General features: G+C 35.9%; 1 protein-coding gene across 2 annotated transcripts in view; it reads right to left on the minus strand.

The window, feature by feature from the left end:
- The window catches only part of CFAP97 (cilia and flagella associated protein 97), a 38,520-nt gene continuing 25,410 nt past the window's right edge, over nucleotides 1-13,110 (minus strand). For both annotated transcript variants that reach the window (XM_034647583.1, XM_011237637.3), the window contains exons 3-5: nucleotides 12,238-12,506; nucleotides 3,186-3,336; nucleotides 1-2,038 (exon numbers count right to left, since the gene is read on the minus strand). In XM_034647583.1, coding sequence (XP_034503474.1) covers nucleotides 1,911-2,038; nucleotides 3,186-3,336; nucleotides 12,238-12,506 — 548 coding nt within the window. In that variant the 3' untranslated portion in view covers nucleotides 1-1,910. The remainder of the gene's footprint in view (nucleotides 2,039-3,185; nucleotides 3,337-12,237; nucleotides 12,507-13,110) is intronic.

Below are 13,110 nucleotides of genomic sequence, written 5' to 3' on the forward strand. Positions count from 1 at the left end.
TTTTTTTTTTTTTTCCCCTAGCAACTTAAAACTCAACAAAAACTAGCTTACAATATCAGGCAGGTGTCCAAATGCTGAGTTTTAAATTCAGCATTATCTTTTCTCTAAGTTGGTTATACAAACATTAAAAGTGCGATAAGCTAAAAACACAAAACACCCTTGGTTTAGTATAACTAAAATTAATAAATAAATTAGAGCACTAAATGATCTAGGAACTTGGTCACCAGAACACAGCATCAAATAACAATGAACGAACATTACAGCCCAAAGAAAGCATCAGAAAAATCTCACAGATTGTGTTCCCGTGAATTTTTTTTAACACTGCTGTTTTCACACTTCACAGGCCGTATCCTAAAAAATCCATCAATACCAACTTAAGACCAAGAAATTCTGAATTGATATTTAGCAAAATGCAGTTTGGCTTACTGCCCAAGGTGGTAAGAAAAGTAAGTTCGGCAAACATGCTACAAGCTTGAGCTAACCTGTAAAAATAAACAACAAAGGTAATTGTGGCTACAGATCAAGAATTCATATTAAAAAAAGAGAGATTTGGCATTTAATATGGAAACTTTCCAATATATTCTAAAGGTATACTGAAAAGGCCAGCAATGAAAAAGTGATGACTAAGACAGCAGAAGCAACCACAACTAAGATACACTTTGTTGTATGAAATGAAAGTCCACAGATTGACAGAAAAAATTCTAATTTCAAAAGTCAAGTATTTCACACCTTATTTGCCATTACTAATTCCATTAAGATGACTAGGATTTCAAAAGTGGCACTGGCAAAAATGGTACTTCCAGGATTCAACACAAAAGCCCAAACCAAACAATACAAGAAAATCAGATGACATTTAAAGTAGCCTCAACAAATGTGTGGTATTTCTCCTTTACCATTTATACTTTAGTTTTCTTTCTCAGCCCTTAAAAACAGTAGTTGGAATTTCTAAAGCTTCAAGACCATGCATTTCTTATTTATCTTCTCTATTAATACAGCAAACACTAAACATAACACAACTTGTTAACAGTATCACTTAAGCACTGTCCCGACACAACTGAGGATCTGCTTCTTGGCTCTTCAAACTGGTGGTGCTATTTTGCTCAACAAGTATTTGCTTTTGCTTATGGTCATCTGGTCCTTGGACAACTTAATCACTATGTAGTGGGCTGTAGCTCTAAAGTCTACCTACCTCATTTCTCAGAATCTTCAGTGTTATTTTACCCGAATGTGTAAGAATATGGAAAAGGGCCTTTCAAGTTGAACTTCCTAATACTCACAGTTTGAAATGGTCTGGAATGATTGATCACATTTTTAAGCTCTAACTCAGCACACTTACACAGAGGTAGTAGATGCCTTTGGAGAATCACAAGGGCTGCCCTAGCACAAGCTTCTCTCAATCTGCTCACCAAATCTAAATCAACTCCACCAGTGAAAACAAATTTCAAGTTCTGTTTCATAATAAGAAAGTGTACGATCAAGTCTTACAATCAAATTATGAGTTATACCACCTAAATTCTGGAGCATATCAAATTTAGGAGCTATGCTCATGGTTTAAAGCTTATAAAAAACCACATAAAACAAGAACAATACAGTTAACATCTTGGGTCCAATATGCAGTGGTACTATCACAACTATTTTGTCAGTATAAGAGCTGAATCAATTTCTATGTTGAGAAAATACACGTGCATACTACCATTTCTCTATCAAATACATATACATCTCATAGAAACACATCCTCATAGGAAACACTGATTTTACATTGTCTTTTTGAAAACAATTTTGCATTGAATTACAATAAAATTACAACTTGCTGTATATCTTAAATTAGAGAAGTTTACACACAGAATTGAAGTAATATACAAGAGGACTTCAATAAGAACTGGATGAACAATGCTTAAAGTAAAAAGTTTTTATAACCAAGCTGTACGAACATTAGGGGGCTTAGGTCTTAGCAACAGGCCACTGGACGTGTCAACAACTGGTCGCTCACTCTTACAACTGAGACCACTGGTAGCACTCGATGTTCTAGAAGCTCCTCCTGAAAATATATGAAGAACAAGAAATAATTTTATTTAAACTAAATACATACACCATTACCTGATAAACTTCCACTCCTAATCTAAAGTCCAGAATAAATTTTTCTTCTCTATCTCACATGCATTTTTATTGGCCTAATATAATTCTCAAACAGGAAGGCACTTCAGAATTCCCTCTGGAGATTAAAAATATATTCATAAACATGCCCAGACTCTAAACTAGGGGATTCTGATTCAATAGATTAGGGATGGGAATAAAGGTTTTAGAAAGCTGCTCAAATGATTCAAGTGAAAAAACAAAAGATCTTTGTATAACCATTTATGAATTTATTCAACAAATAATTTACCACATTCAAGGAACAATGTATGAATTACTGGAACAAGACCCTATCTTAGTTGCTAACTATGCCAAGGAAGTGATGCCTAAAGAATGAAATGAATGAATGGAATTACTAGTCATGTGAGTGTTTAAGACTCACATGAGCACTGAGGAGTTGGGGCATTTTAAGTGGGTCCAACTTTCTTCTAACATTGGCTTCTCTTTTTTATAGTTTAGAATGCATACGTGAAGTAACAGCACAGGCTTCTGTACATGAGAATGTCTGGCCTTTCCATGTGTCACATACACTAGCGCTAAGTGGTTACTGCGTGCTACATTTTCTGGGACACACCACCAGCGGGGTGTGTGCTGATTACAGATCAACCATTAGGAGGGATGCTATCTGATGACTCTACAGACTAATTCCTGTTTTAGATAATCCAGTGAGGAAGACAAAGTACATATAAGGGCTAAAGATATTACCAATAATTCTTAACTGGTTAGGGGGATGTTTCAGCAGCTTTTAAACAGCATTATCTACTCATTTCTTCCTTTAATAAATGTAATGAAATTAAGTCTCTCCATTATTGAAGGCGCTACTGGTATTTTCAACTGTTTTTATCTCCCTGTTTCTTTCCTATGCTGCCATTACACACTGCAAGTGAAGCCTGAAATTAAGTGAATTAACAAAAGACAAAGCATGCCAATGAAAAATAACAGAGTGCATTCCAGAAGCCAGCTATTTTAAACTCTATCCAATAATATGTTATATTGTTTAAAAAGGATGAAATACACAAACATAATTACAAAATAATCCTGAATCTGCTTACTTAATGGGCTATACTGGCCAAGAGTTGATCTCACTTGTCTTGAGGATGGTGATGAGCTGAGATAACCCATATTGCGATGATAGTCCATCAGCTGGTCAGAGCGTTTCATACCAACTGTTGGTTTCACAGCTTCAAGCCTTTTCAATAAAGCCTTCATTGAAAGACAATCAATTTGAAAGCCAATGTTAGGTAAGTATCAATAAGCAGTAAGTTATAGTAATGACTCAGCAAAACAACAGCAATACGTTTTTAAAAAGGCAAATACTTAAAAAAAATTTTTAATTCCAGTATAGTTAACACAGTGTTATATTAGTTTCAGGTGTACAACACAGTAATTCACCAATTTTATACATTATTCATGTGCTCAACATGATAAATGTACTCTTAATCTCCATCCCCTATTTCATCCATTCCCCCCACCACCCCACTCTGGTAACCATCAGTTTGTTCTCTATAGTTTAAGGGTCTGTTTTTTTGCTTCTCTCTTTTTGTCCTTTGTTTCTTAAATTCCACACGAGTGAAATCATATGGTATTTGTCTTTCTCTATTTTGTTTAGCATTATACTCTCTGGATCCATCCATGTTGCAAATGGCAAGGTTTCATTCTTTTTAATGGCTGAATAATATTCCATTGTATATATACCACATCTTTTTGTGTCCATTTATCTATCATTGGACACTTGGGCTGCTTCCATAGTCTGACTATTGTAAAAAATGCTGTGATAAACACAGGGGTACAGATGTTCCTTCAAAATTAGTGTTAAATAGGAAAATATTTGATAGAACCTGATATTTATGAAATAAAGATTTTAAATCACTTTTGAGATACTATATGAAAAAAATATGCTTTCAGAAAAATCTAATGGTTCACCTACCCTGTAAAACAACTATGATTTTAACACCTGATCACAGGCACATCTCTCTTTTAAGTCGCCTTACAATCTTAGGAAAGGTGCTAAAAGCTGAAATACATTAAACCATAGAATGGACATAGTGGGAGTAATATAATGCTAAAAGTCCAGTGTATTCAACCCTAGAAATCACCATAAACCTATCTAAACTACTATAAGTTCTGTATATGATTACAGAGCCCTGGCTTTCAACCTGTTTACTTTCCAGCTGGGCCCCAACATAGGACACCGAGGAGAGGCCAAGTGCGCAGGGCTCTCAGGTCCCCTACTCCTAGTTTCTACCAGCTCCTCTATGCTTTCCATGTTGCCTGTTTTATATACTAAAGATTCTTCATCAAATTTAGTTTGAAAAAAAAAGTTTTTATTGGTAAGAAGTTTAAAAATCAACTACTCTAGAATGCAAAACTTCTAAAAGGATACATAAACCAACTAGCCAAGGCAACATAATATCCAATAACATGGTATTTTTAATATGATTCAGTAACAGAATCTAATGAGTAACATTCCAAATTTTATTTTTTCTTCACATATTAGAAGGTGGAAAGAGTTTCTTTTGCTTGATTTTGACAGGCATTGTTGAGAAAGGAATATTTAAGCAGACCAAATGGACCAAGGAATTGATCTATGGTTGTTTTCGTATCTCTTCACTGAGTTAAACTATCTCTGTATCAAGGTGATCTTTATTTGAAAAGAGAATGTTGTTCAGCACTCAGATTCTTGTTAAAAAAAAAACCAGCCTCCTGAGGTCAGTCACAGGACAAGTTTTCTCGCACAATGTTTTTTCCTTCTGCCTCAACTTAGTCTTTTTTTTTTGTGGCAAAATATACATAAAATTTGCCATTTTAACCATTTAAAAACATATAGTTCAGTGGCACTTAGTATATTCATGTCATCATGAACCATGACCACCAATCATCTCGAACTTTTTCTCGACTTTGCGTTTGCTCTTATCAGTCTCGCTCCTGCCCTTCTATTCTACTCATTCTAATGCGTGTTCTGAGTCATTCCAGAGAAGTGATAGATGGTGCTAGAACAAGTCAAAATACTCCAGAGCTGTAGAGAAAGGAGGGAAGCAGAAAACTGACCAACTGAGAGATCTCAGCCTGCTAGCTCTTTTTTTTTTCTTCCCTCCATGAAATGGCCTTTCTCAGTTTTTAGTCTTCTAAGGCTAGAACAGATCTAACTCGCTGAGGAAGCCAGACCCAATTAGAGTCAGTGATTTTCTTTGCTGAGCTGAGAGTTATGATTTAAACACGGTACCATCTGTAAAATCTATGGTCTTGCCACATCATAGCATGTTGTCTTGTTGCACACAGAGAAACTGTATAATTTAGGGGCAAAACCTCCTAAGATTATACCTTTTCTACCTACAGTTTGTAATTGCTCTGAGCTCTGTAAGACACTGGAAGGAATATTAAGAAAAAAATATAAAATACTGTCCTGTAAGGTAATTTATAGTTTGGGAAGAGAACACTACTGCATGCCTGAGTAAGCAAGACATTTACAACTGGGTAAGAAACTTCCTATGTATCACATTGTCAATGTATTTTACTGAGCAGAGCAACATTTGCTGTGCTATCTGATTATCCTCTGAATCTGATTATTGCCCTCTGAACTGCAGAGGGTGGGATGGACAGGATGGAAAACTTGGTATTTTCAGGTAAGTACTAATTTTGATTTTTTGCTGGTAGAAGCCTCATTATTTTTTAGATAAACTAATTTCCTAAATTTACGTGGCTAGATGTATTTTTTTTTAATTTTAAGAAAACTGCAATGCTTATTCATCAGATGTAAAACATACAAAGTAATTATGATCAAAATCAATTTTGAAATAATCTGAAAATAAAGCGAAGAATAAACCCATTCTGTTGTCCTGATATGTCACTTACTACGTTTGTATGCAGAAACTTTGGGAAATAAGAGAGATATCAATGCTATCCAAATCACACAGAACATATCATACAGGAGTTTGTATGTCTCCTAGGAATATAATGAGCTAAGCAAAAGCTAAGGGATATCAAACAGAAATACCTCTTGCTTATAAAGACTATCAAAATACAAAGTACTGATTACAGTACAAACCCTAAAATCAAAAGTAGATATATTTTAATCTAGTCAACAGTTTAGAACTTCTGGGTAAAACTTAAAAAGGACAGTTCAAAATATTTTAACATTTGTTATTAGTGATCAGAAATGCAAGCTATCTAGTCAGAAAGACCTGGATTTAAATCCTGGCTCTGCCACTGATTATAGACAACGTGACCTGATATAGATATTAACAATGAAATAACTGCCAAGAGTCAGTTTTAAGCAGTGAGATAAGCATACAGAATGTTCACAGCAATACCTGCTGTACAGTACAGAGTTATTAAATATTAATGCTATTATTAATACTGTTTTGCATATTTTCTAGTTGTTTGACATACAATAGTATTTCTTCCTAGCTAAGTTACAAATTATATGACAAGGGAATATTTTATATATATTTTTATATTCCTTCCGGTGTCTTACACAGCTCATAGCAGACATTAAACAAATTTATGTTTCATCAGTTGAGAAATGGTAAGAATGGTTACGTAACCAATTTGTGGTCTACAAAATCTTAGAACTGCTACTCTAATCAGATTCTAACAATGAACCCCAAAATAGTTTGTCCAAATATTTTTTTTTCTATTTAGGAAGTATCATTCTTTTTGGAAAGAAAACTAACCAGCCTGAGTCCTGCTCTCTTTGGAAACAGAAAGTTAAAACAAATGAATGAATATTATGTTAATGATTTCTGCAGTTGTCAACAGAGGAGAGGCGCTTTATTTTTCTGAAGTGATAAAGCAAAGACCCTAAAGGACATTAAAAGGTAACGAGCCTTCTATACTCGGAAAACCAGGACTGCTCTTATTTTTCTACAAGTAAAGTCATATTAATTATCATTAGCTTTTTTTCTTCTATGAAAGGAGACAGACAATAACCTGTAAGGAAACCCAGACTGATCTTAGAGCAAAGGTACAGATTAATCAACACTCACACTTGAATCCTTACACTAGGGATGAGATTTACTATAAATCTTCATTTTTGCGACAATATATCACTCTCCCCTTAACTCACTTAAAAAAAAAAGATTTTGTTTATTTGAGACAGAAAGCAAGCTTGCGTGAGCATACGCACATGCAAGAGCACCAGCATGGGGGAGGGGCAGAGGGAGAGAGAGAAGCGGACTCCCTGCTGAGCAGGGAGTCCTACCTGGGGCTAGATCCCAGGACCCCAGGATCATGACCTCGGCCGGCTGAAGGCAAACACTTAACCAACTGAGCCACCCAGGCACCCCCATAATTCACTTTCTATTTAAGAGATCTAAAATTCCTTTTCTGGACTAGCACAGAAGATGGAAGGTAGATTTTATTCTTCATTTAATGTTTTTAAGAATGGTCTGAATTTTCTAAATTTATATATGCATTACTTTTACTTTAAAACTATTTGGGGGCACCTGGGTGGCTCAGCTGGTTAAGCATCTGCCTTCACCTCAGGTCATGATCCCTGGGTCCTGGGGTGGAGTCCTGCATTGGGCTCCCTGCTCAGCAGGGAGTCGGCTTCTCTCTCTCTCTCCCCCTCTCCACTGCTCGTTCTCTCTCTCTCTCAAATAAATAAAATCTTTAAAAAATACATATTTTAACAGAGGAACTCCTGAGTGGAAAGATGATGTTCTGCTTTATTGCCTATGTATTATTTCTCTGAATTTAAAATTGACTAATTACATACATATGTAATGTGTGTATATACATATATTCTCAGAAAGTTAAAAAAAGTAATAAATTAGCTCCATTTGAACTCTAGGTTCTAATGCTTATACATTCCTTCAGGAATGTAACTTACTTCATTCCCTGATCTTGCTTCAATTACTCCTCACACCCTTCTTTCACAGCTCAGGAAACTGATGTACATTTAAAATAATGAAATAATCTCATTTCTTTCAGACAGTAATGTGAAATATAAGCTAAATACCCTCACTGACCTGACCCCCTCGCCTTCTGCTTAAATTATTCTGATGCTCTTTCACGATAACAGGACTCATGTTATATTCAAATGAAGATAAGGAAATATGCTGTAACAAGAATATTTCGAAATTCAGGAATTAAAAAATGAGTCCCCTTTTTGGGAAATTAACAAATCTGAGTCTTTATGTAGCATGCACGCCCTCTACTGGATAAAATTATTTTCTTCTTTATTCCTTTTATTTATTTCCCTTGTGAATGAGAAGGAAAGGCAATTATTTATGCCTCTTGAAACATATAATAAGATTGTGAACTTCACCAGAAAGAGTAACAGTATGCTTTTAACTCTAAAGCACAGCACACTTAGTTTTATATAATTCCTTGGCCCTAATATCTTAGTTACTCAGCACAAAGCAATTTCTTTGTTTTGAATTGTCATAGGTCTAAACAGCCTCTGGATGGCTAACAAGCTAAAAGTAAGAGAACTGGAACAGAACTCCTTTAGCCATCGTGCCTGTCCGCCATCTGCATTGGTCTCTATCACGAGGGATGGGGTAAATGAAGGAACACAAATCATGAAAATGTAAAGGAATGGACCCTGCTTGTGCAGCACATCTGACACATGACTACGAAAGTGCTTGTGTGTGTACACGTATGTATGTGTGCATGTGTGTTTGATTATGAACAGACTAGCAAACATTAAAAAGGGTATCAGCTCACACAGAGGAACTATTAGAGCTAATGTGGATCTAAATAAGGATTTGGTAGGTACCTGATTATAAAATAAAATCAAGAGTTTATAAAAGCAAGCAGTTAGAAAATGCAGTAAGAAATCCCATGCACAACAGCACAGAAATACACAGTTTTGAAGAAAACCATAAAACTTTACTAAGGTAGAATATAAAAAGGGCTGAACTAGAAAAAAAAAAAAAGGCTTGAATAAATGGAGTGACATACTATCAGAAGGCAGTATTTTAAGAGTGCCGAACACTCTCCAATTAAAATATAAATTTAATACAATTCCAAAGGAAATTCCTAATAGATTTTTAAAGAAGAAAAATTAATCAGTCATTATGAAGACTTGTAGGAACAGCCAAAAGTTTTATTTTGGTTTAGAGACTGAAGAGTTAAACATAAATGTGAAGACGAGCTCTCCTTGCAATAACATAATAAATGATATTTCATAATAAAATGTTTATTTTGCTGTTCAGCTTTTAGTTACTTTCTTCACTTTTTTTTTTTAAAGATTTTATTTATTTATTTGACAGAGAGAGAAACAGCCAGCGAGAGAGGGAACACAGGCAGGGAGAGTGGGAGAGGAAGAAGCAGGCTCCCAGAGGAGGAGCCTGATGTGGGGCCCAATCCCAGAACACCAGGATCACACCCTGAGCCGAAGGCAGACGCTTAACAACTGCGCCACCCAGGCGCCCCCTAGAAAAATTTAAATTACACATGTGGCTCACGTTATATTTCTACTGTTCTCAAGTATACCAAATAAGATCTTACTATCAAATGGGACAAAAATATTGCTCACATAGAGAAATCACTAAGTATGCAAAGTAAAAAGAAAACAGTGGTAATTCTCCAGTTTATTAAAATAGCTGAAATGTACAACTGATTTGAGGGATGACAGAAGCTGTAAACAGAAGCTGCTAACAGGTTTCATCCCAGTCGTACAGAGAACAGCCACTATATATTAGTGGTTTCAACTGCTGAAAAATAAACCCAGGTTCCTCAAAAAGATAAATTGGGTATACACTCAAAGGAACTGGAAGCAGGCACTTGAACAGATACTTATATGTCAGTGTTCACGTCAAAATTATTCACAAATAGCCAAAAGGTGGAAATCAGGGGTGCCTGGGTGGCGCAGTCATTAAGCGTCTGCTTTCTGCTCAGGGCGTGATCCCAGAGTCCTGGGAAGGAGTCCCACATCAGGCTCCTTTGCTTGGAGCCTGCTTCTTCCTCTCCCACTCCCCCTGCTTGTGTTCGCTCTCTCACTGGCTGTCTCTCTGTCAAATAAATAAATAAAATCTTAAAAAAAAAAAAGGTGGAAATCACCCAAGTGTCCATCAACAGATGAACGGATATTCCAAATGTGGTTCATACACATAATGGAATATTATTCAGCCAGAAAAAGGAATGAAGTTTTGATACAGGCTACAACATGAATGAACCCTGAAAACATTATGCTATGTGAAATAAGCCCGACATAAAACAATGAATATTGCATTATTCCATTTATATGAAATCTAGAATAGGCAAATTCATAGACACAGAAAGGGGGTTAGAGGTTACTTGAGGGGAAGGGAGAAGAGAGAGTTATTAAGAGGTACAGGGTTTCTATACAGGTGATAAAAAAATTTTGGAAATACTGATGGTGCCACTGAAATGACCACTTAAATCAGTTAAAATAAAACTTCACATTATGTATGTTTTACTATAACTTAACAAAATTAATAAAATAATATACCAGAACCCACTGAATTGTACACCTTAAATGGTTATGGTATGTGTGTTATCTCAAAAAGCTGTTAAAAAAATTAACCCCAAAGCTTGGTAACCTGCATATGTTTCTGCTACCTGCCAGCTGTCTGACCTTGGGCAAGTTCCTGCGTCCCACTCTGTATCTCACTTTCTCCTCCATGACAACACTAACTATGTCATTAGGTTGCTATGAGGATTAAATGACCTAAAATTTGTAAACAAGTATGTACTATGTAATTGCTTGTTAAATAAAATAGTTTCCAGAGTCATGTGGGAGAGTAAAAACAGACAAAAAAGGTAAACCCAAGTGTTCATGACATGATTTCAAATTTTCAAAAATCATGAATGAATCTTGAAAAACTGCAACAGTCATGTGCAGAAAGCTATCCTGTAGCTCATTACCCACCAACCTCATTTCAACTTGCTCTGCTGTTCCCTGCTCGTTGCCACATTTAGGGTAAGGCTCCCGAAGGGTTTAAGACTTTACTATTTTCTGTAAATACACCTCCCAGCTCCCCAACTCTTGAAATCAGTGAAGGCAGTAACAAATTTTTACAAAAGCTGGTGCAAGTCTGGGTAAACACGGTTGAACAGGACTGCACTGGTGATGAAATATGAGGATGAAACTGTTTCAGTCATCTTAACAATAGCGCCCTGATAACCTTTATCAGGGCAACTGGCTGGCGCAGTCATTAAGCCTCTGCCTTTGGCTCAGGGCGCGATCCCAGCGTTCTGGGATCGAGCCCCACATCAGGCTCCTCCGCTAGGAGCCTGCTTCTTCCTCTCCCACTGCTTGTGCTCCCTCTCTCACTGGCTGTCTCTGTCAAATAAATACATAAAATCTTAAAAAACAAAACAACAGCTTTATCAATTATTTTAGCTCTGAATTTATGTGCTCATTAGGGTCTAACTTTAGTTTAAGACAATACCTGTGTTTAAAATCTTGGCTTAGCTCTTTACTCACAAGCTGTGTGTCCCTGGGCTAGTTACCTTGTTCCCTTTAGTCTCAGTTATTCTATCAGTAAAATGGGGATGAAAACAATACCCACCAGAAAGAATTACTGCATGATTCAATAAGCTAATAGTTGGAGACACTTAGAACAATGCCTGACATTTAGTTTAGGGCCCAGAAAATATCAGCAATTATGATGAATGCAATTTTATGAAGAAAATGATAAGCTACAAAGAATAGTTTTTAATATGAAGATTTTCAACAGTCCCCATATGTATTCCTTAGAACACTGAAGTATTAACTTTATGATTTTTAATAATCAACGTCTTTCAGACATTCAAATAGCTGACCAACAAGGATACAATACAGTGAAACAGATTTGGCTAGGGACTGAATACTTCACAGAAGATACATGTATCTGACCCTTGGAATACCATTTCCTGTACTACTGTCTGACTTAATGCACCTAGCCAGATAAGAGAGCTTTTGGTATTTTCATCCACTGTTCCCTTAAAATAAAGCTTGATGACGAAAAAAAAAAAAGGCATGCATTGTACATTCCAGCTCATAGCTCATTATGTATTTCATACCATATATATCTATACTTACTTTAACATAATTAAGTTCGAAATGTGGCTGTCATCTGGTTTCCTGTAAGTTGGCCTTACAAATCATTACAATTCATTTTCTTTGATGACTAAAAAATTTTAGTTACTTACCAAATTTTCTCTTTCAATCCTTTGTTGTTCCCTCTGTCTGTTGAGGGCACTATGATATAACTTAGGGGGATGAACAACCGATCTTCTAGGAATCGTACTTTTGTTTCCTGATTTTTCAGCCTGTCTTGACAGTTCTTTCAAAAGCCTCTGATTTTCCCTATCAATCTGTCTCACCTCCTCTCTTGTGAAAGAGTAGTTTTTCCTTGGTGCTACCGAAGGCTGATCAAAGTGATGTTTTTGTGGTCCTTTTTTATCTAATTGCAGAAAAGCTAAAGAAGTGAACAAGAAAAGGAAAAATGACTAATCAAGGCGCACAGCAACATGGTGGTGTGTATGACGCTTAACTCTTAACCATGGAAACTGTATTAATTCATGAAAAGGTATGCATGAAATAGTGTTAATGACATCCAGACTACAACTATGTAGAAAGAATTTCAGAGGCAGCTTAGAGTTTTATGCTCTGTTGGGTTCTTTGGGAATAAAAGCTATACACTGAATGGTGAAAATATTTTAAAAAATGTAGATGGCATGAGTTCTAAGGCAGGTATAATTTATGCAAAATGCCCTGTCATGTCCATTTTATGTTTCCCTAAGGCAGCTTAATAGCTGGGGAGGTTAGAAACCTCTGGTTGACTGAATCAACACACCAATACTTCAATTTAGATAGTTTTTGTTAGCTGGAGGGCATACTTAAAATATAAGATGTCCTCCGCAATGACCAATGGAAACAAGAGTTAAAAACTGACAAAAACAAATGCAGAATATTCTGAAACTTTCAACTTAATCTGAAAATATTTTATGGTTTTAATAATAACATTAAAACAAATACTTCTACAAAAACCAAACCTTTTATTCCTAATTAAACATAAGCCA

Source organism: Ailuropoda melanoleuca, chromosome 18 (genome assembly GCF_002007445.2).
Source record: "Ailuropoda melanoleuca isolate Jingjing chromosome 18, ASM200744v2, whole genome shotgun sequence".
Taxonomy (NCBI): domain Eukaryota; kingdom Metazoa; phylum Chordata; class Mammalia; order Carnivora; family Ursidae; genus Ailuropoda; species Ailuropoda melanoleuca.